This window comes from Amblyomma maculatum, chromosome 7 (assembly GCF_055883805.1).
Source record: "Amblyomma maculatum isolate TAMU_Amacu chromosome 7, ASM5588380v1, whole genome shotgun sequence".
Taxonomy (NCBI): domain Eukaryota; kingdom Metazoa; phylum Arthropoda; class Arachnida; order Ixodida; family Ixodidae; genus Amblyomma; species Amblyomma maculatum.
Genome location: NC_139350.1, coordinates 59040012 through 59066553, shown reverse-complemented (window position 1 = coordinate 59066553; position 26542 = coordinate 59040012). Strand labels below are relative to the sequence as shown.

At 47.3% G+C, this 26542-nt stretch overlaps 2 protein-coding genes and 1 non-coding gene across 3 annotated transcripts; all 3 read right to left on the bottom strand.

Moving 5' to 3' along the window:
- Window positions 1-240: 240 nt before the first annotated feature.
- Window positions 241-2932, bottom strand: LOC146183446 (uncharacterized). Its single transcript, XM_084608365.1, has one exon. The coding sequence runs from the start codon at window positions 2930-2932 to the stop codon at window positions 1688-1690; it is 1245 nt and encodes a 414-aa protein (XP_084464491.1). The 3' UTR covers window positions 241-1687.
- Window positions 2933-5241: 2309 nt separating this feature from the next.
- Window positions 5242-10175, bottom strand: LOC146183445 (uncharacterized). Its single transcript, XM_084608364.1, has 2 exons — window positions 9246-10175; window positions 5242-5247 (listed from the first exon to the last, which is right to left on the bottom strand). The coding sequence occupies exons 1-2, from the start codon at window positions 10173-10175 to the stop codon at window positions 5242-5244; spliced, it is 936 nt and encodes a 311-aa protein (XP_084464490.1).
- Window positions 10176-10744: 569 nt separating this feature from the next.
- Window positions 10745-10818, bottom strand: TRNAN-GUU (transfer RNA asparagine (anticodon GUU)). Its single transcript has one exon. It is a non-coding gene; the product is annotated as a tRNA-Asn (tRNA).
- Between the last annotated feature and the right edge of the window lie 15724 nt (window positions 10819-26542).

The window sequence follows — 26542 nt, the reverse complement described above, 5'->3', positions numbered from 1 at the left end:
ATATAAATCTTGTAATCAACGTTTGTCAGAGCAATGGGCCTGTAAGACGACAACTGCCTAAGCTTATCTGGTTGGTCAGTTTTCGGAATAAGTACTGTGTGCGACGATCCGAAAGACGCAGGCAGTGCCTTCAGTTCATACGCTTCATTAAATAAGGCACACAACAAAGGAGATAGCTGTTTCTTGAACGCTTTATAAAAAGCCGCACTCAGGCCATCAGGCCCGGGTTATTTCCCTGGGTTTAAATTTTCTATTGCCTGCTGCACTTCTTGTTCGCTTATTGGCCGCTCCAGTCTTTCTTTTTGTTCTTCATCAATTTTTGGCATCGCGTCAAGAAAGGATTCTTTAAAACGGTCCAAATTAACCTCTCGGGACGAAAATAGCTCTTCATAATACTCCCAGAAAGCTTTTGCGATTCCTTCGTTATCGCTTTCTGTGCGTCCTGCCCAATCTACCTCTGCCACGTGATTTCGCCTTGCATTTGCTTTTTCTATTCCCAACGATCTTTTTGTCGGCGCCTCATCCATGGCCAATTTTTCCGCTCTCGCACGCACCAGTGCTCCTCGATAACGGTCTTCGTCATTCAGTTGAAGTCTTTGTTTTATTTTTCTAACGTCGTCCATGTATAACCCTGGCGTGTTACACTCCAGGGCTAACAATTTATCTAGCAAAGATCTTAAATGCATTTCATTTTGTTTTTCTTGAAACCGTATGCAGCTGGCTTTTTCTATAGCTTTGATTTTAATTTGTTGCTTACAGAGTTCCCATTCTTGACCCAGTTCGTGGGTGTCCTCCTGACAAATCTTACCAATTTCTTCTTCTACTAGTCTGGTGAATTGCTCGTCATTCAGCAGTTTATTATTTAACTTCCACAATTCCCAATTAAAACCGCTACCTCCCTTTCTTGTTCCAATTGTACACTGAACCATGCAGTGATCTGAGTACGTTACCGCCAAAACATAATACTCCTGGCATTTTGGGGCCAGTTCTGCGGACACATAAATCCTGTCAAGGCGGGCGTGGCTAGCACCCTGAAAATGAGTATACTGAACCCGTCGCTCGCTCGTGAGACACTCTGCAACGTCTTCCAGTGCAAACTCGTCAATCAAGCGCGAAAGTACCTCTGTGCTACGATCCCTAAATGTACGATGGCTAGTTTTGTCACCGGAGCTCAGTACACAATTGAAATCTCCCAGAAAGACAAGTTGCTTATCCGTGTTTAAATACCCTTCAACAAAATCAAACAAAGCAGCCCTCTCATCAACTACCGTAGGTGCATATACACAAACAGCACGCCACTCAGCCGAGCAAAAACTAAAATCGAGGACCACACCCCGACCCGACTGAAAAGAAGCATGCGACTGCACTACAAGACCCGGCAACTTCTTCACAAACAGGACGCATCCAGCAGAAGTACCGACTGCATGGCTGACAACTGCGTAAAACCGCGACGTGAAACGTTGCACCATGCCCTCGGTCTCTTGTTCACCCTCGACTTTTGTCTCTTGAACTCCAAGTATATCGATGTCATTTTCATTTAAAAGGCGCAGGACTTGGCTCTGCTTCCTTTTCGCTGCTAGACCTCTCACGTTAAGGGTCGCAATCTTTAGTGACAGTTCATAAGCCATTTTCTTAGAGTGAAAAGAGGCCAAGAGCATGGTGCTTACCTCTCACGTCTAGCATGGCGCTAGACGCTTTCGTTGACGCCAGAGCCATGAGGTTGGACTGGCAGACCTTGTGACAGGGGCGGCTTTTCGGCAGCTCTCCTGTCCGTCGAGACATTCGGTCTTGGTTTGAAGGTCGCCCTCCTCCCTATTGGCGTTTTTACCGGCGGCTCGTCGTTGCTAGCTGCTTCTGCCTTGCTTGTCTCACTTGTGCTCTCGTCGTGGGCACGCTTCGCAGGGCCTTGGACGTTGGTCGCTCGGCCGCTGCTCTTTTCAAGGGTTTCCTGTTGGCCCGCAGACTCCGTAAGTTCAGTTTTTGAGCTCTCGGCATCGCTCACCCTTTCTTCCTCTGACGGTCCGTTGTTCGGTAGCGTGACTTCCTTGTCTGGCCTACTGAGTATCTCGTCACCGCCCCCCGGGGGCACTAACATGCCTGTCGTTGCTGTTAGCTTTTCAGCTTCTCCGACCCCCTTTGCGGCCTCTTCTGTCTCTGCGACATCCATTTGGTGCTCTGTCATGTCCGCCCTCGCTGTCGGTGCAGTGGCCACTGCATACGTCCGTACGCAATCTTCCTCGGAGTGGCCAAAGCGCTTACATGTCGAACACCGCGGAATTTTACATTCCCGGCGCACATGACCGGTCCCGCGGCAGCGCAGGCACTGCATTGGCCGCCCAGGCACCACAACAAGGGCCAACTCCCCTGCTACTCTTATCTGATGAGGTAGGTCGTCTATCTTCATCCCGGGCTTCAACTTCAGGAGTACGGCCCTCGTTGTTGAGCCCTTTTCGTGAACGCCCTGGACGCGCCACCGCTCACGGGTAACTTCGGTCACCTCACCGAAAGCCCCAAAAGCAGTTCTGATATCCTCATCCGCCACGCCATGCAACATCCAGTGGAGCCGTAGCTTCACCTGTTGATCCTCCGGGTCAATGATGATACACCGTCGGCCTTTCACTTGAAGCTCCTTGAAGGCTAGCAGCCGCTTGGTTGCTTCAGAGCTGCTCAAGGTCACCGCCCAGACATGGTTTATTTGGTAGGCCCCCAAGGCCACCACGTCTGGGAGCGTACCAGTCTTGGCCAGGGCGTCCCGGAAATCTTCAACCCTGAAGGGTCGCACTCGTACGTCGCCGTGCAAAAAAACTGTGTTGAAAACAACACGTCCGGTGGGCAGATGCGGCAAAATGAGCTGATATTCCTTATCTTCTTTTGCGTTAAGCCTGTTACCGCGGCCAGCCTGGGCCGCAATCGCCGCTCCGTCGGAGCTCATGATTCACCGTCCGTACACGCAGGTGGCCGGAAGTAGAATGCGCCACGGAATGGGTCGGAGGGTATGCCAAGAAGAAAGCTTCTCTAGCTAACAACTCACTCGGAAAGCTTCAAATAGCTAGGGCGTTTAGTGTTTCATGAAGCATTTTTTTTTATTTAATGCACGAGAATACAGCAACAAAGCAAAATGTCAATTAGTGTGTTTCTCTACAATAACCAAACTTGTTTTGCTGCTCAGGGACAAACTACACTACAGCTAGAACCAAAAAATGCCGCCACCGGGAGGACTCGAACCTCCAACCTTTCGGTTAACAGCCGAACGCGCTAGCCGATCGCGCCACGGAATGGGTCGGAGGGTATGCCAAGAAGAAAGCTTCTCTAGCTAACAACTCACTCGGAAAGCTTCAAATAGCTAGGGCGTTTAGTGTTTCATGAAGCATTTTTTTTTATTTAATGCACGAGAATACAGCAACAAAGCAAAATGTCAATTAGTGTGTTTCTCTACAATAACCAAACTTGTTTTGCTGCTCAGGGACAAACTACACTACAGCTAGAACCAAAAAATGCCGCCACCGGGAGGACTCGAACCTCCAACCTTTCGGTTAACAGCCGAACGCGCTAGCCGATCGCGCCACGGAATGGGTCGGAGGGTATGCCAAGAAGAAAGCTTCTCTAGCTAACAACTCACTCGGAAAGCTTCAAATAGCTAGGGCGTTTAGTGTTTCATGAAGCATTTTTTTTTTATTTAATGCACGAGAATACAGCAACAAAGCAAAATGTCAATTAGTGTGTTTCTCTACAATAACCAAACTTGTTTTGCTGCTCAGGGACAAACTACACTACAGCTAGAACCAAAAAATGCCGCCACCGGGAGGACTCGAACCTCCAACCTTTCGGTTAACAGCCGAACGCGCTAGCCGATCGCGCCACGGAATGGGTCGGAGGGTATGCCAAGAAGAAAGCTTCTCTAGCTAACAACTCACTCGGAAAGCTTCAAATAGCTAGGGCGTTTAGTGTTTCATGAAGCATTTTTTTTATTTAATGCACGAGAATACAGCAACAAAGCAAAATGTCAATTAGTGTGTTTCTCTACAATAACCAAACTTGTTTTGCTGCTCAGGGACAAACTACACTACAGCTAGAACCAAAAAATGCCGCCACCGGGAGGACTCGAACCTCCAACCTTTCGGTTAACAGCCGAACGCGCTAGCCGATCGCGCCACGGAATGGGTTGGAGGGTATGCCAAGAAGAAAGCTTCTCTAGCTAACAACTCACTCGGAAAGCTTCAAATAGCTAGGGCGTTTAGTGTTTCATGAAGCATTTTTTTTTATTTAATGCACGAGAATACAGCAACAAAGCAAAATGTCAATTAGTGTGTTTCTCTACAATAACCAAACTTGTTTTGCTGCTCAGGGACAAACTACACTACAGCTAGAACCAAAAAATGCCGCCACCGGGAGGACTCGAACCTCCAACCTTTCGGTTAACAGCCGAACGCGCTAGCCGATTGCGCCACGGAATGGGTCGGAGGGTATCCCAAGAAGAAAGCTTCTCTAGCTAACAACTCACTCGGAAAGCTTCAAATAGCTAGGGCGTTTAGTGTTTCATGAAGCATTTTTTTTTATTTAATGCACCAGAATACAGCAACAAAGCAAAATGTCAATTAGTGTGTTTCTCTACAATAACCAAACTTGTTTTGCTGCTCAGGGACAAACTACACTACAGCTAGAACCAAAAAATGCCGCCACCGGGAGGACTCGAACCTCCAACCTTTCGGTTAACAGCCGAACGCGCTAGCCGATTGCGCCACGGAATGGGTCGGAGGGTATGCCAAGAAGAAAGCTTCTCTAGCTAACAACACACTCGGAAAGCTTCAAATAGCTAGGGCGTTTAGTGTTTCATGAAGCATTGTTTTTTATTTAATGCACGAGAATACAGCAACATACCAAAATGTCAATTAGTGTGTTTCTCTACAATAACCAAACTTTATTTGCTGCTCAGGGACAAACTACACTACAGCTAGAACCAAAAAATGCCGCCACCGGGAGGACTCGAACCTCCAAACTCTCGGTTAACAGCCGAACGCGCTAGCCGATTGCGGCACAGATGCCGGGTTGTTGGGTATGCCAAGAAGAAAGCTTCTCTAGCTAACAACTCACTCGGAAAGCTTCAAATAGCTAGGGCGTTTAGTTTTTCATGAAGCATTGTTTTTTATTTAATGCACGAGAATACAGCAACATACCAAAATGTCAATTAGTGTGTTTCTCTACAATAACCAAACTTTATTTGCTGCTGAGTGACAAACTACACTACAGCTAGAACCAAAAAATGCCGCCACCGGGAGGACTCGAACCTCCAACCTTTCGGTTAACAGCCGAACGCGATAGCCGATTGCGGCACAGATTTTTTTTTTTTCTTTATTGCCTGGCTTTGACACAAATACACCGCATTGGAACTCAAACCATCATGAACAAAGGAATAATATATGTACACTAAGGTAGTTAGCGTTGCCTAACACCCACTGAGGGGCAGGCATTGTCATGTTAAAATTCCTTGAGCACCGTCAAAGGTTCCAGCTTTGACAGCCACTCAGGAGCACATGGTTGCAATTTAAGCACGTCGAGCCATCGCTGCACACTTTCACGGAAATACATGCGGGCTGGCCGTGCATCTGGATCGCAGTGATAACCAGCCATTCGTGCGCGCCATATACTGTGGAGGCACATTAACATAACCTGGTCTAACGGCATATCATCGTGGTTATCCAATGGCAAATACCTAATGCCATGGGAATCAAGTGGCAACTGTTTTTTTATTGTCCTTTGCAGAACATCCCACAAATATACCCCCTCCCAGCAATGCAAAAACACGTGATCTATTGTCTCTGGCTGTTTGCAGATGAGACATTGGGCCCCCCACGGTAGGAACATACCCTTTTCCTCCATAAATGATTTTACACTCAAAGTACCGGTATGTAGCATAAAGAAAAACGTTTTAGCTCCCGGAGCAACTTGCATTTTCTTTACGCGTTTTAATACATTACTTCCTGTGCCTCCATAGTATAATGCTCGGTACAAAGGCACCGGGAAGACCACTTCACAAACATCCTTGTATAATGTTCTCCTGTTAACATTACTTAAATACTCTTTCGAAAACCGTGCGCTTAAGAATTTTGCGCTCAAAACAATTTCCCTAAAGAATCCAAAAAGAGAACCCGACATACTTTGAGTATAAACTACGAAATCAGGCAAAGCTCGACCAAGTCTTTGTTGACACACTGTGCGCAGGAATGGATCGCTGGCATCCCTAAAAAACATAAACCTGTTGACAATCTGTCGCACAAACAAATGACCCAGACCAAGCCCCCCATGCTTCACCTGCCGGAACAAATTTGTCCGACTGCACCTCTCCCAACTCGAGGCCCAAACAAACACCGCAAAAACTCGATGCAATTTTTGCACATTTACACGGGAGCAATGCAACACTTGCATAACATACCATAACTTACTAATTAAAAACAGGTTGCAAACTGCGGCTTTTGCAAATATTGATAATTGAGCGCTTTTCCATTTCTCCGCTTTTTCACGGGTTTCTTTGACCTGCTCTAGCCAGTATGGCTCGCTTTCCTTGTAAAATTTCAAGGGCACACCCAAGTACTTTGCAGGCGTTGTAACCCACGATACATTAGCGAAAGTGTCGGGGGTCAGCTGCCATTCTCCGTGCCAAAATCCCAGGCACTTGCCCCAGTTAACTTTACTCCCTCTGACATTGCTAAAATGTTTTACCACATCCACTGTCCTCTTTATACTCTCCTTATTTACACAAAAAACCGCAACGTCGTCTGCGTAAGCCAGCAATTTGACTTCTGACTCCTGCAGTCGAAAACCATCAATGTCATTGTTTTGTAGGATGCTTAAACACAATGTTTCAACATAAATGCCGAACAAAAGAGGGCTGAGGGGGCAACCTTGGCGCACCGAACGTCGTACGTTGATGGGGGCCCCCAGTGACTTATTGACAATTAATCTCGTAGTGCAGTTACGGTACGCCAAGGCCACTCCCTCTCGAATAACAGAGCCGACATTAACATAGTCTAATATACTGAACAGAATAGTATGTGCCACACAATCAAAAGCTTTCTCCAAGTCCAACTGCAGTAACGCAAAACATGCATGAGTTGCATCGCAGCATTCAAGCACACTTCGCGCTTTGTGAATGTTCTGAAAGATAGATCGCCCTTTGATACCGCACGTTTGGTGAGGGCCCACTAGTTCGCATATAACCGTTTGTAGTCTGCCAGCAAGTACCTTCATATAAATCTTGTAATCAACGTTTGTCAGAGCTATGGGCCTGTATGACGACAACTGCCTAAGCTTATCTGGTTGGTCACTTTTCGGAATAAGTACTGTGTGCGACGATCCGAAAGACGCAGGCAGTGCCTTCAGTTCATACGCTTCATTAAATAAGGCACACAACAAAGGAGATAGCTGTCCCTTGAACGCTTTATAAAAAGCCGCACTCAGAACATCAGGCCCGGGTGATTTCCCTGGGTTTAAATTTTCTATTGCCTGCTGCACTTCTTGTTCGCTTATTGGCCGCTCCAGTCTTTCTTTTTGTTCGTCATCAATTTTTGGCATCGCGTCAAGAAAGGATTCTTTAAAACGGTCCAAATTAACCTCTCGGGACGAAAATAGCTCTTCATAATACTCCCGGAAAGCTTTCGCGATTCCTTCGTTATCGGTTTCTGTGCGTCCTGCCCAATCTACCTCTGCCACGTGATTTCGCCTTGCGTTTGCTTTTTCAATTCCCAACGATCTTTTTGTCGGCGTCTCATCCATGGCCAATTTTTCCGCTCTCGCACGCACCAGTGCTCCGCGATAACGGTCTTCGTCATTCAGTTGAAGTCTTTGTTTTATTTTTCTAACGTCGTCCATGTATAACCCTGGCGTGTTACACTCCAGGGCTAACAATTTATCTAGGAAAGATCTTAAATGCATTTCGTTTTGTTTTTCTTGAAACCGTATGCAGCTGGCTTTTTCTATAGCTTTGATTTTAATTTGTTGCTTACAGAGTTCCCATTCTTGACCCAGTTCGTGGGTGTCCTCCTGACAAATCTTACCAATTTCTTCTTCTACTAGTCTCGTGAATTGCTCGTCATTCAGCAGTTTATTATTGAACTTCCACAATTCCCAATTAAAACCGCTACCTCCCTTTCTTGTTCCAATTGTACACTGAACCATGCAGTGATCTGAGTACGTTACCGCCAAAACATAATACTCCTGGCATTTTGGGGCCAGTTCTGCGGACACATAAATCCTGTCAAGGCGGGCGTGGCTAGCACCCTGAAAATGAGTATACTGAACCCGTCGCTCGCTCGTGAGACACTCTGCAACGTCTTCCAGTGCAAACTCGTCAATCAAGCGCGAAAGTACCTCTGTGCTACGATCCCTAAATGTACGGTGGCTAGTTTTGTCACCGGAGCTCAGTACACAATTGAAATCTCCCAGAAAGACAAGTTGCTTATCCGTGTTTAAATACCCTTCAACAAAATCAAACAAAGCAGCCCTCTCATCAACTACCGTAGGTGCATATATACAAACAGCACGCCACTCAGCCGAGCAAAAACTAAAATCGAGGACCACACCCCGACCCGACTGAAAAGAAGCATGCGACTGCACTACAAGACCCGGCAACTTCTTCACAAACAGGACGCATCCAGCAGAAGTACCGACTGCATGGCTGACAACTGCGTAAAACCGCGACGTGAAACGTTGCACCATGCCCTCGGTCTCTTGTTCACCCTCGACTTTTGTCTCTTGAACTCCAAGTATATCGATGTCATTTTCATTTAAAAGGCGCAGGACTTGGCTCTGCTTCCTTTTCGCTGCTAGACCTCTCACGTTAAGGGTCGCAATCTTTAGTGACAGTTCATAAGCCATTTTCTTAGAGTGAAAAGAGGCCAAGAGCATGGTGCTTACCTCTCACGTCTAGCATGGCGCTAGACGGTTTCGTTGACGCCAGAGCCATGAGGTTGGACTGGCAGACCTTATGACAGGGGCGGCTTTTCGGCAGCTCTCCTGTCCGTCGAGACATTCGGTCTTGGTTTGAAGGTCGCCCTCCTCCCTATTGGCGTTTTTATCGGCGGCTCGTCGTTGCTAGCTGCTTCTGCCTTGCTTGTCTCACTTGTGCTCTCGTCGTGGGCACGCTTCGCAGGGCCTTGGACGTTGGTAGCTCGGCCGCTGCTCTTTTCAAGGGTTTCCTGTCGGCCCGCAGACTCCGGAATTTCAGTTTTTGAGCTCTCGGCATCGCTCACCCTTTCTTCCTCTGACGGTCCGTTGTTCGTTAGCGTGACTTCCTTGTCTGGCCTACTGATTATCTCGTCACCGCCCCCCGGGGGCACTAACATGCCTGTAGTTGCTGTTTGCTCTTCAGCTTCTCCGACCCCCTTTGCGGCCTCTTCTGTCTCTGCGACATCCATTTGGTGCTCCGTCATGTCCGCCCTCGCTGTCGGTGCAGTGGCCACTGCATACGTCCGTACGCAATCTTCCTCGGAGTGGCCAAAACGCTTACATGTCGAACACCGCGGAATTTTACATTCCCGGCGCACATGACCGGTCCCGCGGCAGCGCAGGCACTGCATTGGCCGCCCAGGCACCACAACAAGGGCCAACTCCCCTGCAACTCTTATCTGATGAGGTAGGTCGTCTATCTTCATCCCTGGCTTCAACTTCAGGAGTACGGCTCTCGTTGTTGAGCCCTTTTCGTGAACGCCCTGGACGCGCCACCGCTCACGGGTAACTTCGGTCACCTCACCGAAAGCCCCAAAAGCAGTTCTGATATCCTCATCCGCCACGCCATGCAACATCCAGTGGAGCCGTAGCTTCACCTGTTGATCCTCCGGGTCAATGATGATACACCGTCGGCCTTTCACTAGAAGCTCCTTGAAGGCTAGCAGCCGCTTGGTTGCTTCAGAGCTGCTCAAGGTCACCGCCCAGACATGGTTTATTTGGTAGGCCCCCAAGGCCACCACGTCTGGGAGCGTACCAGTCTTGGCCAGGGCGTCCCGGAAATCTTCAACCCTGAAGGGTCGCACTCGTACGTCGCCGTGCAAAAAAACTGTGTTGAAAACAACACGTCCGGTGGGCAGATGCGGCAAAATGAGCTGATATTCCTTATCATCGTTTGCGTTAACCCTGTTACCGCGGCCAGCCTGGGCCGCAATCGCCGCTCCGCCGGAGCTCATGATTCACCGTCCGTACACGCAGGTGGCCGGAAGTAGAATGCGCCACGGAGGCCGGGTCGGGGGTTATGCCAAGAAAAAAGCTTCTCTAGCTAACAACACACTCGGAAAGCTTCAAATAGCTAGGGCGTTTAGTGTTTCATGAAGCATTTATTTTATTTAATGCACGAGAATACAGCAACAAATCAAAATGTCAATTAGTGTGTTTCTCTACAATAACCAAACTTGATTTGCTGCTCAGGGACAAACTACACTACAGCTAGAACCAAAAAATGCCGCCACAGGGAGGACTCGAACCTCCAACCTTTCGGTTAACAGACGAACACGCTAGCCGATTGCGGCACGGATGCCGGGTTGTTGGGTATGCCAAGAAGAAAGCTTCTCTAGCTAACAACTCACTCGGAAAGCTTCAAATAGCTAGGGCGTTTAGTGTTTCATGAAGCATTGTTTTTTATTTAATGCACGAGAATACAGCAACAAAGCAAAATGTCAATTAGTGTGTTTCTCTACAATAACCAAACTTGATTTGCTGCTCAGGGACAAACTACACTACAGCTAGAACCAAAAAATGCCGCCACCGGGAGGACTCGAACCTCCAACCTTTCGGTTAACAGCCGAACGCGCTAGCCGATTGCGCCACGGAGGCTTTTTTTTTTTTTTCTTTATTGCCGTGAAACACAAAACAAAAGTACACATAATAAAACACGTCAACTACACTTGAGCTAACGCGTACGCGGCTAAAATCTTTTCAGGTTCACCAACTCATCAAATAGACATTGCCATTGTGGTGGATCCTGCTGCATCCTGAAAGTTTCGCGTATATACACCGCACTTTCAATGAAGTTTTCACGCGCAGATCGTGTATTTATATCTGCGTGACGCACCTGCATTCGTGTTTTCCACAGACTATGGAGGCCAAGAAGCATAATTAAATCGTAAGGTGCATCATCGTTCTGCACTGGAAGGAATCTGATACCGTACGGAGTTAGGGGAAGTTCCTTTTTAATTGTCCTTTGGAGGACGTCCCATAGAAAGACAGCATCCCAACACTGTAAGAAGACGTGTTCAATGGTTTCCGGTTTTTTGCACAACAGGCAATTTGCTGTCCATGGGACGAAGATACCTTTTTCATTCAGCCAGGTTTTAACAGGGAGCGTATTAGAGTGAAGTTTGAAAAGGAACGTTTTAGCAGACGGCCTCACGGGCATCTTCTTAACTCTTTTCAAAACGTCCTGCCCTGGGCCTCCACAGTGTAATGCCCGGTAAAAAGGCACCGGCAGCATCACGTCAATGAGATCTTTATACAGTTTTTTTCTGGGAACATTGAAAAGGTAATCAGAAGAAAACCGCACTTCCAGCAACTTGCACGAAAAAACAACCTCGCGCAGGTAGCCAGTCACAGTACCAGGCAGGCTTTCACATGACACAATCCATTCAGGGAGCAGCCTCTGCAATCGCACTTGCATCACAGTTCTTAGAAAGATATCTTTTTGATCACGCAGGAATATAAATCGCGAGACCACCTGACGCAAGAACAGATGTGCTAGGCCAAGCCCGCCCCTTTTAACAGAAATAAACAAATTCGTGCGGGCGGTTTTTTCCCATGTGGATGCCCAAATACAAACAGCAAAAACGCGGTGCATTTTCTGAATTGAGGTTCGTGAGACAAACAACACATTCATGAGGTACCACAGCCTCGAAATAAGAAAAACATTGCAAATAGAAGCTCGCGAAAACATTGACAGTTGCCTTCCTTGCCACGCATCCGCTTTTTCTTTCGCTCTGGATGTTTCTTCCATCCAGTGCACGTTGGGATCTCGATAACAATCTAAAGGCACGCCTAGATATCGCGTTGGGAGAGCAGACCATCGCAGCTTACAGAAGAAATCAGGTGTCACGTCCCAATCACCGTGCCAAAACCCAGAGCTTTTCTCCCAATTGATCATACATCCGGTTTGATCACAAAATGTTTGGACGACACCCGTAACTTCACAGATGCTCTTTCTAGTTGCACAAAACACTGCTATGTCATCAGCATATGCTAGCATTTTCACGTGTGCTGATTGCAGCTTGAACCCTAAAATGCGATCGCTATCAATGATAGCCAAGCAAAGTGGCTCTAAATACAGTGCAAAAAGCAGGGGTGAGAGCGGGCAGCCCTGCCTTACCGATGAACGTACTGCGATGCTGTCAGTCAGTTCACCATTCACTATAATACGGGTCGTGCAGTTCGCGTAAGCCATTTTAACACCCTCCACTATGACTTTTCCAAGGTTAGAATGCTCCAAAATGGAAAAAAGAATTTGGTGGGAAACACGGTCAAAGGCTTTCGCCAAATCTAACTGCATCACGGCTATCTGACCACCGAGTGCATCCACACATTCTAGTACGGTTCTTGCGACATGTATATTCGTGGCAATGGATCGACCCTTGATGCCGCACGTTTGATGAGACCCAACCAGTTTTTTTATTACGCTTTGCAGTCTTTTTGCTAAAACCTTCATATACACCTTGTAGTCAACATTGGTGAGGCTAATCGGTCGATATGACCCCACCAACAGTCGTTTCTCCGGATCATCTGTCTTGGGTATTAGCACAATGTGCGATGTAGCGAAAGACAATGGAACAGTATTACGTTCATAAGCTTCAGTGATTACATCGAGCATAAACTGAGCCGCATACTGCTGAAAAGTTTTAAAGAAGGCAGCGCTTAGACCATCCGGCCCAGGTGCTTTCCCAGGTGTCAGGTTATCTATTGCAGATTCTATCTCCTGCAACGTTATCGGTGTTTCTAGGCGCGCTTTACTTTCGTCATCTAGTGCAGGCATCAGTCTTAGAAAATCTGTTTGAAAGCCGCCTACAGTCTCAAGCTTAGCGCTAAGCAGTTCTTCGAAGTGCTCTGCTACCGCACGCTTAATATCTTTAGCATCTTCAGTGATATGGCCGGCATACCTTATACTCCTTATTTCTTTCTGGCAGGCGTATCTTTTTTCGTCTGCTAGGGCTCGTTTTGTCGGCACTTCTCCAGCCCAAAGTTTTTCAGCCCTTGAACGTATAACAGCCGCTGTGTATCTTTCGCTGTCGATTGTTTCCAGATCACTTTTAATCTCTCGTATTTTACTGGCGAAATGCCCTGGCACTGAACTTTCCATGCTCAAAAGAAACTCGAGTTGTTCATTCAGTTCTTTTTCTTTTTCTTTATGCCGCACCTTACTGCTCTTTTCTATGGATTTCAATTTGACCCACTCTTTGAAGCTGTCCCATTCCGCTGCAAAACTTACTGGTCGCATAGCCAGACGATCTTCAAACTCGGTCTTAACTTCCATAAGGAACTCTTCATCGGCGAGAAGTTTGGCATTCAGTTTCCATAGGAACCAGTTAAAGCGCGATTTCTTTCCTGCCCTACCGAACACTGCACTCACGAGACAGTGATCGCTGAAAGACACAGGTTTGACCTCATATGCAGTACATAGGGAAACAAGATCAACCGAGGCATACACCCTGTCCAATCTAGCATGGCTATCTCGCTGAAAGTGCGTGAACTCTGGTTGGTTTCCTGTGGAGAACACACTACCAACATCCTCAAGGCCGTATTCATGCACAAGTGCATTCAACAGCTCGGAGCTTCTGTCTCTTCGAGGTTTACACTTCGCCGCTCGGTCCACAGCAGCGCACACACAGTTGTAATCGCCAAGTACAAGCAAGATTTTGTCGACCTTCAACCACAATTCAATAGACTCAAAAAACAATTCACGTTCGCATTCTGAATTGGGAGCATACACACACACAACACGCCAGCATAAATTACAGTAGGTAAAATCAGTAACCAAAAGCCGACCACTTGGACAGGCAAAAACGAAATCTACACTTACTCCCAGCGTGTTACGTATAAATAAAAGGCATCCACCCGACACACCAACAGAATGGCATACACACACATAAAAGTTTGTCTGAAAAGAAGCCACCATACGGTCAGTGCTTTCTTGGCTCTCAATCTTTGACTCTTGCACAGCTGCTATATCTATATCATTATCCACAAGGAGGCGACTGAGCTGGCATTGTCGCCTTCTCGCTCCCAGCCCTCTTGCATTCAAAGTAGCTACGTGTAACGCCGAATTAAGCTTGAGAGTCATGTGTTAGAAAGGGCCGCTCGTACCCGCATGGTGCCTACCTTCATGGTTGCGTGGCTTCCGCTTCTGAAGAAGAGCGGCATATGTGTGCACGTATTGTCCTCCCAGCAGAACATCGGGCTGCATCCAAACGAAGTCCAAGCACCGTCTGTCATTTTTGCTAACACACGCCCCGCTTGGTTGCAGAATGTTCCTGACGCTGGTCGGTAGGCAGCCGACCCACAAATCGTTCAGGACACCACAAAACCTACGGAGGCGGTTTCCCCGCCTGCCGCGTGTCGGCAGAGAAGTTCGGCTTCGGTCTCAAAGTCGATCTTCGGATGCCCGCAGTTTTCGGCGGCGGCTCACCACAAACGCCGCCTGGCAGCTGAGTCTCCTCGAAGCTTTCCTCGTGTGGACGTTTTGAGGCAATTAAGGCCGCTGTCTCCGGCCCTACCTCCATGGCATCAGTAAAGGAAGGCTCAGTACTGAGATGATCCTCAGCGTCGGAAAATTTGGCTACGTCTTCTGACGCTTCCTTTGACGCGCTTTCATGGTCATGGGATGGTACGTTCAAGACATGCCGAGTTTCATTCATTTCATTTGAGACCGTCACCTTATTCTTTGTTAAAACCGTCATGGAAGGCGCGTCCTGTTTCGTTGACTGGCCTCTAATGTCAGCAGCCTCCTCCGCATCCGCCTCGTCCATAATTAACTCGGACGAGTCTTCGCTGGTCCCAGGTCCGGCAATGCTAGCGTAGGTTCGTGCACACTGGCTGTCTTCATGCCCGAACCGTCGACAGGTTCCGCAGCGAGGAACCCGGCACTCTTTGCGGATGTGACCCGTACCCCGGCAGCGTAGGCACAACGGGGGTCTGCCTGGCACAATGACGAGCGCGAGCTCACCACTAACATTCAACTGATGCGGCAGGTCGTCGAGCTTCATGCCAGCTTTCAGCTTCAGCGTTACGAGTCTAGTTGTAGAGCCCTTTTCTAGCATACCTTTAACACGCCAACGCTCCCGGGAAACTTCCGACACCTTTCCGTAAGGCGCAAATGCAGCACGAACATCTTCATCTGGCACGTTGTGTAGTAGCCAGTGAAGCTTGAGTCGCACGTCCTGGTTCGCCGGGTCAATCACCAAACAGCGACCGTTTTTCACAGACAGCTCACCTACACTGACAATCTTGTTGACGGCTTCAGTATCCTTGAGAGTGACGGCCCAGACGTGGCTCATCCAATACGCCCCCATAGCGATAACATCGGGGATTAGCGAGTGTTGTGCTAAAGCATCCCGGAAATCTTCCACCCGGTACGGGCGGGCCCTGATATCGGCGTGCAAAAAAACGGTATTCAAAACAAACCGACCTGTTGGAAGTGCAGGCAAAACGACCTGGTAAGTGTTGTCCTGTTCAGCAGTCCTGTTACCGCGGCCTGACATGGCCGCTGAAGCCGCTCCTGAGGAGCCCTGCATCCTGCGTCCGTTCACTGGCGTGGCCGGAAGCAGAATCCCTTGCGCCACGGAGGCCGCGTCGGAGGGTATGCCAAGAAGAAAGCTTCTCTAGCTAACAACTCACTCGGAAAGCTTCAAATAGCTAGGGCGTTTAGTGTTTCATGAAGCATTGTTTTTTATTTAATGCACGAGAATACAGCAACAAATCAAAATGTCAATTAGTGTGTTTCTCTACAATAACCAAACTTGTTTTGCTGCTCAGGGACAAACTACACTACAGCTAGAACCAAAAAATGCCGCCACCGGGAGGACTCGAACCTCCAACCTTTCGGTTAACAGACGAACGCGCTAGCCGATTGCGCCACGGAGGCCGGGTCGGGGGTTATGCCAAGAAAAAAGCTTCTCTAGCTAACAACACACTCGGAAAGCTTCAAATAGCTAGGGCGTTTAGTGTTTCATGAAGCATTGTTTTTTATTTAATGCACGAGAATACAGCAACAAATCAAAATGTCAATTAGTGTGTTTCTCTACAATAACCAAACTTGTTTTGCTGCTCAGGGACAAACTACACTACAGCTAGAACCAAAAAATGCCGCCACCGGGAGGACTCGAACCTCCAACCTTTCGGTTAACAGACGAACGCGCTAGCCGATTGCGCCACGGAGGCCGGGTCGGGGGTTATGCCAAGAAAAAAGCTTCTCTAGCTAACAACACACTCGGAAAGCTTCAAATAGCTAGGGCGTTTAGTGTTTCATGAAGCATTGCTTTTTATTTAATGCACGAGAATACAGCAACAAATCAAAATGTCAATTAGTGTGTTTCTCTACAATAACCAAACTTGTTTTGCTGCTCAGGGACAAACTACACTACAGCTAGAACCAAAAAATGCCGCCACCGGGAGGACTCGAACCTCCAACCTTTCGGTTAACAGACGAACGCGCTAGCCGATTGCGCCACGGATGCCGGGTTGTTGGGTATGCCAAGAAGAAAGCTTCTCTAGCTAACAACTCACTCGGAAAGCTTCAAATAGCTAGGGCGTTTAGTGTTTCATGAAGCATTGTTTTTTATTTAATGCACGAGAATACAGCAACAAATCAAAATGTCAATTAGTGTGTTTCTCTACAATAACCAAACTTGATTTGCTGCTCAGGGACAAACTACACTACAGCTAGAACCAAAAAATGCCGCCACCGGGAGGACTCGAACCTCCAACCTTTCGGTTAACAGACGAACGCGCTAGCCGATTGCGCCACGGAGGCCGGGTCGGGGGTTATGCCAAGAAAAAAGCTTCTCTAGCTAACAACACACTCGGAAAGCTTCAAATAGCTAGGGCGTTTAGTGTTTCATGAAGCATTGTTTTTTATTTAATGCACGAGAATATAGCAACAAATCAAAATGTCAATTAGTGTGTTTCTCTACAATAACCAAACTTGTTTTGCTGCTCAGGGACAAACTACACTACAGCTAGAACCAAAAAATGCCGCCACCGGGAGGACTCGAACCTCCAACCTTTCGGTTAACAGACGAACACGCTAGCCGATTGCGGCACGGATGCCGGGTTGTTGGGTATGCCAAGAAGAAAGCTTCTCTAGCTAACAACTCACTCGGAAAGCTTCAAATAGCTGGGGCGTTTAGTGTTTCATGAAGCATTGTTTTTTATTTAATGCACGAGAATACAGCAACAAAGCAAAATGTCAATTAGTGTGTTTCTCTACAATAACCAAACTTGATTTGCTGCTCAGGGACAAACTACACTACAGCTAGAACCAAAAAATGCCGCCACCGGGAGGACTCGAACCTCCAACCTTTCGGTTAACAGACGAACACGCTAGCCGATTGCGGCACGGATGCCGGGTTGTTGGGTATGCCAAGAAGAAAGCTTCTCTAGCTAACAACTCACTCGGAAAGCTTCAAATAGCTAGGGCGTTTAGTGTTTCATGAAGCATTTTTTTTTATTTATAGCAGAGGAATACAGCAACAAAGCAAAATGTCAATTAGTGTGTTTCTCTACAATAACCAAACTTGATTTGCTGTTCAGGGACAAACTACACTACAGCTAGAAACAAAAAATGCCGCCACCGGGAGGACTCGAACCTCCAAACTCTCGGTTAACAGCCGAACACGCTAGCCGATTGCGGCACGGATGCCGGGTTGTTGGGTATGCCAAGGAGAAAGCTTCTGTAGCTAACAACACACTCGGAAAGCTTCAAATAGCTAGGGCGTTTAGTGTTTCATGAAGCATTTTTTTTTATTTAATGCAGAGGAATACAGCAACAAAGCAAAATGTCAATTAGTGTGTTTCTCTACAATAACCAAACTTGATTTGCTGTTCAGGGACAAACTACACTACAGCTAGAAACAAAAAATGCCGCCACCGGGAGGACTCGAACCTCCAAACTCTCGGTTAACAGCCGAACACGCTAGCCGATTGCGGCACGGATGCCGGGTTGTTGGGTATGCCAAGGAGAAAGCTTCTCTAGCTAACAACACACTCGGAAAGCTTCAAATAGCTAGGGCGTTTAGTGTTTCATGAAGCATTTTTTTTTATTTAATGCAGAGGAATACAGCAACAAAGCAAAATGTCAATTAGTGTGTTTCTCTACAATAACCAAACTTGATTTGCTGCTCAGGGACAAACTACACTACAGCTAGAAACAAAAAATGCCGCCACCGGGAGGACTCGAACCTCCAAACTCTCGGTTAACAGCCGAACACGCTAGCCGATTGCGGCACGGATTTTTTTTTTTTTTTTTTTTTATTGCCTGGCTTTGACACAAATACACCGCATTGGAACTCAAAACATCATGAACAAAGGAATAATATATGTACACTAAGGTAGTTAGCGTTGCCTAACACCCACTGAGGGGCAGGCATTGTCATGTTAAAATTCCTTGAGCACCGTCAAAGGTTCCAGCTTTGACAGCCACTCAGGAGCACATGGCTGCAATTTAAGCACGTCGAGCCATCGCTGCACACTTTCACGGAAATATATGCGGGCTGGCCGTGCATCTGGATCGCAGTGATAACCAGCCATTCGTGCGCGCCATATACTGTGGAGGCACATTAACATAACCTGGTCTAACGGCATATCATCGTGGTTATCCAATGGCAAATACCTAATGCCATGGGAATTAAGTGGCAACTGTTTTTTTATTGTCCTTTGCAGAACATCCCACAAATATACCCCCTCCCAGCAATGCAAAAACACGTGATCTATTGTCTCTGGCTGTTTGCAGATGAGACATTGGGCCCCCCACGGTAGGAACATACCCTTTTCCTCCATAAATGATTTTACACTCAAAGTACCGGTATGTAGCATAAAGAAAAACGTTTTAGCTCCCGGAGCAACTTGCATTTTCTTTACGCGTTTTAATACATTACTTCCTGTGCCTCCATAGTATAATGCTCGGTACAAGGGCACCGGGAAGACCACTTCACAAACATCCTTGTATAATGTTCTCCTGTTAACATTACTTAAATACTCTTTCGAAAACCGTGCGCTTAAGAATTTTGCGCTCAAAACAATTTCCCTAAAGAATCCAAAAAGAGAACCCGACATACTTTGAGTATAAACTACGAAATCAGGCAAAGCTCGACCAAGTCTTTGTTGACACACTGTGCGCAGGAATGGATCGCTGGCATCCCTAAAAAACATAAACCTGTTGACAATCTGTCGCACAAACAAATGACCCAGACCAAGCCCCCCATGCTTCACCTGCCGGAACAAATTTGTCCGACTGCACCTCTCCCAACTCGAGGCCCAAACAAACACCGCAAAAACTCGATGCAATTTTTGCACATTTACACGGGAGCAATGCAACACTTGCATAACATACCATAGCTTACTAATTAAAAACAGGTTGCAAACTGCGGCTCTTGCAAATATTGATAATTGAGCGCTTTTCCATTTCTCCGCTTTTTCACGGGTTTCTTTGACCTGCTCTAGCCAGTATGGCTCGCTTTCCTTGTAAAATTTCAAGGGCACACCCAAGTACTTTGCAGGCGTTGTAACCCACGATACATTAGCGAAAGTGTCGGGGGTCAGCTGCCATTCTCCGTGCCAAAATCCCAGGCACTTACCCCAGTTAACTTTACTCCCTGTGACTTTGCTAAAATGCTTTACCACATCCACTGTCCTCTTTATACTCTCTTTATTCACACAAAATACCGCAACGTCATCTGCGTAAGCCAGCAATTTGACTTCTGACTCCTGCAGTCGAAAACCATCAATGTCATTGTTTTGTAGGATGCTTAAACACAAACTTTCAATATAAATGCCGAACAAAAGAGGGCTGAGGGGGCAACCTTGGCGCACTGAACGTCGTACGTTGATGGGGGCCCCCAGTGACTTATTGACAATTAATCTCGTAGTGCAGTTACGGTACGCCAAGGCCACTCCCTCTCGAATAACAGAGCCGACATTAACATAGTCTAATATACTGAACAGAATAGTATGCGCCACACAATCAAAAGCTTTCTCCAAGTCCAACTGCAGTAACGCAACACATGCATGAGTTGCATCGCAGCATTCGAGCACACTTCTCGCTTTGTGAATCTTCTGAAAGATAGATCGCCCTTTGATACCGCACGTTTGGTGAGGGCCCACTAGTTCGCATATAACCGTTTGTAGTCTGCCAGCAAGCACCTTCATATAAATCTTGTAATCAACGTTTGTCAGAGCAATGGGCCTGTAAGACGACAACTGCCTAAGCTTATCTGGTTGGTCAGTTTTCGGAATAAGTACTGTGTGCGACGATCCGAAAGACGCAGGCAGTGCCTTCAGTTCATACGCTTCATTAAATAAGGCACACAACAAAGGAGATAGCTGTTCCTTGAACGCTTTATAAAAAGCCGCACTCAGGCCATCAGGCCCGGGTGATTTCCCTGGGTTTAAATTTTCTATTGCCTGCTGCACTTCTTTTTCGCTTATTGGCCGCTCCAGTCTTTCTTTTTGTTCCTCGTCAATTTTTGGCATCACGTCAAGAAAGGATTCTTTAAAACGGTCCAAATAAACCTCTCGGGAAGAAAATAGATCTTCATAATACTCCCGGAAAGCTTTCGTGATTCCTTCGTTATCGGTTTCTGTGCGTCCTGCCCAATCTACCTCTGCCACGTGATTTCGCCTTGCATTTGCTTTTTCTATTCCCAACGATCTTTTTGTCGGCGTGTCATCCATGGCCAATTTTTCCGCTCTTGCACGCACTAACGCTCCTTGGTATCTGTCTTCTTCTATCAAGTTAATCTGTTCTTTTATTTTTCGAATATCCTCTATCCATCTGCCGGGTGCCTTACATTCCTGTTCGTGTAGTTTTGCAAGCAAAGCCTTAAGCTGGGTTTCTGTAATTTTCTTCTCGTACACCAGGCAACTTGATCTGTCAATGGCTTTAATTTTAATCTGTTCCTTGCACAACTCCCACTGTTTCCAGATTTCGAGCAAAGTCCCTGGCCTCACTTTAATCAATTCATTCAATACCACGCGTCTAAAGGCATCATCATTAAGCAATTTATTGTTAAATTTCCATAACTCCCAGCTAAATGCATTGCTTCGTTTTTTGGTGCCGAATAAGCATTGCACCAAACAGTGATCCGTGAATGTCATAGGCACAACTCGGTATTCATTGCATGAAGGAATCAAATCCAGCGACGCGTAAATTCTGTCCAGACGCGCGTGGCTAGAACCTTGGAAGTGCGTGTACTGAACGGCACGCGGTCCTTCCAAGCAATCAGCCACATCCTCCATATTCCATTCGCTTGTTAACTGGCATAACATTTCAGTGCTCTTGTCTCTGAATCCGCGTGTGCTGGTTTTGTCTCGAGCATTCAGTACACAGTTAAAATCGCCCAGCAATACTACCTGCCTTTCCGTACTTAACTGCTGCATAACATTCTCGAAAAACACTGTTCTTTCCTCCACACAGTTAGGAGCGTACACACAAATAATGCGCCACTCAACACCGCTGTATACACAATCAGCCACTACACACCGTCCAGAAGAGCATGAGGAGTAGCCCTTTACAACCAGACCAGGCAGCTTTTTGACAAACAATACACACCCGGCCGATGTCCCAACTGCGTGGCTAACAATGGCGTAAAATCTAGCCGTGAAACGTCGCACCATGCTCCCGGTCTCTTCCTCCCCGTCAACCTTAGTTTCTTGCACGGCAAGCACGTCAATATCGTGGTCAATTAAGAGCCGATGCATCTGGCTCTGCTTCTTTTTGCCTGCCAATCCCCTGACATTTAACGTGGCTACTCTTAACGTGGTTTCGGGCGCCATTTTCATCAAGGGTGAAGAGACCGAAAGCATGGTGCTTACCTTTCCCGTCTAGCGCGTTGCTAGACGCCGTCGTTTGATCCATCCCCGTCCGGTGCGAGCGGCTGACCCGGCAGCGGGGGCACTTTATCCGCTACCCGTCTCTCTGATGAAATGTTTGGCCGCGGACGTAGCGTGGACCGCCGGGATTGCCCCGTTTTTGCTGGTGGCTCGTCGACGCTGGGGGCTGACGCCTGGATACCTTCGGGTTCGGACTGTGTGTGGGATCGCTTGGCTGGGGCTGGGACGCCTGGCTTACGAACACCGCTGGTGTCTGAGTGCTCCTCCCCATTATCCTGTTCCATGCCGTTTGAAGGCTCAAGTGACGGGCCTTCCTCATTGCTAGGGAGCTGAGGTGCAGAGTCCGCTCTCCCAACATCCCTCGCAGCATTGCCGCTTTCTGCCGAGTCCACCGACGAATCCGTCTCCCGTGTCTGCGTTCGCACCTCTCCGGCACCCTTCGCCGCCTCCTCCGCCTCGACCACGTCCATGGTGAGCTCCGCCGACCGTTCCGCAGTTCCATGTCCCGCTGCCGAAGCGTACGAAAGCACACAGGCTGCCTCGTCATGACCGTAGCGTCTACACTTTGGACAACGCGGCACCTTACATTCTCGTCGAACGTGACCGGTACCACGGCAGCGCAGGCACTGCATCGCTCGCCCAGGCACCACGACAAGGGCCAGCTCTCCGGCCACTCGCAGCTGGTGAGGTAAGTCATCGACCTTAATCCCGGGTTTCAATTTCAGGAGCACAGTCCTCGTGGTGGACCCCTTCTCCCTGACGCCTTGAACTCTCCACCTCTCCCGGGTCACCTCGGTCACCTTCCCAAAAGCCGCAAAAGCCGTCCGTATGTCGTCGTCTGCCACACCGTACAACATCCAGTGAAGTCGCAGCTTCACCTGTTGGTCCTCGGGATCGATAATGAGGCAACGGCGTCCCTTAACTTCGAGCTCCTTGAAAGCCGCCAGTTTCTTCGTTGCTTCTGTGCTGCTTAACGTGACCGCCCAAACATGGTTGATCTGATACGCCCCCAACGCCACAACGTCGGGGAGCGCACCAGCGTTGGCAAGGGCGTCGCGGAAATCCTCGACCCTGTATGGCCTGACTCGCACATCGCCGTGCAAAAAAAGCGTGTTAAAAACAACGCGTCCGGTGGGCAAAGTTGGCAGAATAATCTGATATTCGCTATCATCCATGTCCTCAAGCCTGTTTCCGCGGCTGGAAATGGCCGCTATCGCCGCTCCGCTGGAGCACATGATTGCGGCACGGATGCCGGGTTGTTGGGTATGCCAAGAAGAAAGCTTCTCTAGCTAACAACACACTCGGAAAGCTTCAAATAGCTAGGGCGTTTAGTGTTTCATGAAGCATTTTTTTTTATTTAATGCAGAGGAATACAACAACAAAGCAAAATGTCAATTAGTGTGTTTCTCTACAATAACCAAACTTGATTTGCTGCTCAGGGACAAACTACACTACAGCTAGAAACAAAAAATGCCGCCACCGGGAGGACTCGAACCTCCAAACTCTCGGTTAACAGCCGAACACGCTAGCCGATTGCGGCACGGATGCCGGGTTGTTGGGTATGCCAAGAAGAAAGCTTCTCTAGCTAACAACACACTCGGAAAGCTTCAAATAGCTAGGGCGTTTAGTGTTTCATGAAGCATTTTTTTTTTATTTAATGCAGAGGAATACAGCAACAAAGCAAAATGTCAATTAGTGTGTTTCTCTACAATAACCAAACTTGATTTGCTGCTCAGGGACAAACTACACTACAGCTAGAAACAAAAAATGCCGCCACCGGGAGGACTCGAACCTCCAAACTCTCGGTTAACAGCCGAACACGCTAGCCGATTGCGGCACGGATGCCGGGTTGTTGGGTATGCCAAGAAGAAAGCTTCTCTAGCTAACAACACACTCGGAAAGCCTCAAATAGCTAGGGCGTTTAGTGTTTCATGAAGCATTTTTTTTTATTTAATGCAGAGGAATACAGCAACAAAGCAAAATGTCAATTAGTGTGTTTCTCTACAATAACCAAACTTGATTTGCTGCTCAGGGACAAACTACACTACAGCTAGAAACAAAAAATGCCGCCACCGGGAGGACTCGAACCTCCAAACTCTCGGTTAACAGCCGAACACGCTAGCCGATTGCGGCACGGATGCCGGGTTGTTGGGTATGCCAAGAAGAAAGCTTCTCTAGCTAACAACACACTCGGAAAGCTTCAAATAGCTAGGGCGTTTAGTGTTTCATGAAGCATTTTTTTTTTATTTAATGCAGAGGAATACAGCAACAAAGCAAAATGTCAATTAGTGTGTTTCTCTACAATAACCAAACTTGATTTGCTGCTCAGGGACAAACTACACTACAGCTAGAAACAAAAAATGCCGCCACCGGGAGGACTCGAAACTCCAAACTCTCGGTTAACAGCCGAACACGCTAGCCGATTGCGGCACGGATGCCGGGTTGTTGGGTATGCCAAGAAGAAAGCTTCTCTAGCTAACAACACACTCGGAAAGCTTCAAATAGCTAGTGCGTTTAGTGTTTCATGAAGCATTTTTTTTTATTTAATGCAGAGGAATACAGCAACAAAGCAAAATGTCAATTAGTGCGTTTCTCTACAATAACCAAACTTGATTTGCTGCTCAGGGACAAACTACACTACAGCTAGAAACAAAAAATGCCGCCACCGGGAGGACTCGAACCTCCAAACTCTCGGTTAACAGCCGAACACGCTAGCCGATTGCGGCACGGATGCCGGGTTGTTGGGTATGCCAAGAAGAAAGCTTCTCTAGCTAACAACACACTCGGAAAGCTTCAAATAGCTAGGGCGTTTAGTGTTTCATGAAGCATTTTTTTTATTTAATGCAGAGGAATACAGCAACAAAGCAAAATGTCAATTAGTGTGTTTCTCTACAATAACCAAACTTGATTTGCTGCTCAGGGACAAACTACACTACAGCTAGAAACAAAAAATGCCGCCACCGGGAGGACTCGAACCTCCAAACTCTCGGTTAACAGCCGAACACGCTAGCCGATTGCGGCACGGATGCCGGGTTGTTGGGTATGCCAAGAAGAAAGCTTCTCTAGCTAACAACACACTCGGAAAGCTTCAAATAGCTAGGGCGTTTAGTGTTTCATGAAGCATTTTTTTTTTTATTTAATGCACGAGAATACAGCAACAAAGCAAAATGTCAATTAGTGTGTTTCTCTACAATAACCAAACCTGATTTGCTGCTCAGGGACAAACTACACTACAGCTAGAACCAAAAAATGCCGCCACCGGGAGGACTCGAACCTCCAACCTTTCGGTTAACAGCCGAACGCGCTAGCCGATTGCGCCACTTTTTTTTTTTCTTTATTGCCTGACTTTGACACAAATACAACGCACTGGAAAACAAAAAACAGGAACAAAGGAATAATATATGTACACAAAGCTAGTTCGCGTTGCCTATCCCCCACTGAGGGGCAGGCATTGTCATTTTAAAATTCCTTGAGCACCGTCAAAGGTTCCAGCTTTGACAGCCACTCAGGAGCACATGGTTGCAATTTAAGCACGTCGAGCCATCGCTGCACACTTTCACGGAAATACATGCGGGCTGGCCGTGCATCTGGATCGCAGTGATAACCAGCCATTCGTGCGCGCCATATACTGTGGAGGCACATTAACATAACCTGGTCTAACGGCATATCATCGTGGTTATCCAATGGCAAATACCTAATGCCATGGGAATCAAGTGGCAACTGTTTTTTAATTGTCCTTTGCAGAACATCCCACAAATATACCCCCTCCCAGCAATGCAAAAACACGTGATCTATTGTCTCTGGCTGTTTGCAGATGAGACATTGGGCCCCCCACGGTAGGAAAATACCCTTTTCCTCCATAAATGATTTTACACTCAAGGTACCGGTATGTAGCATAAAGAAAAAAGTTTTAGCTCCCGTAGCAACTTGCATTTTCTTTACGCGTTTTAATACATTACTTCCTGTGCCTCCATAGTATAAAGCTCGGTACAAGGGCACCGGGAACACCACTTCACAAACATCCTTGTATAATGTTCTCCTGTTAACATTACTTAAATACTCTTTCGAAAAACGTGCGCTTAAGAATTTCACGCTCAAAACAATTTCCCTAAAGAATCCAAAAAGAGATCCCGGCATATATTGCGTATAAACTACGAAATCAGGCAACGCTCGACCAAGTCTTTGTTGACACACTGTGCGCAGGAATGGATCACTGGCATCCCTAAAAAACATAAACCGGTTGACAATCTGTCGCACAAACAAATGACCCAGACCAAGCCCTCCATGCTTCACCTGCCGGAACAAATTTGTCCGACTGCACCTCTCCCAACTCGAGGCCCAAACAAACACCGCAAAAACTCGATGCAATTTTTGCACATTTACACGGGAGCAATGCAACACTTGCATAACATACCATAACTTACTAATTAAAAACAGGTTACAAACTGCGGCTCTTGCAAATATTGATAATTGA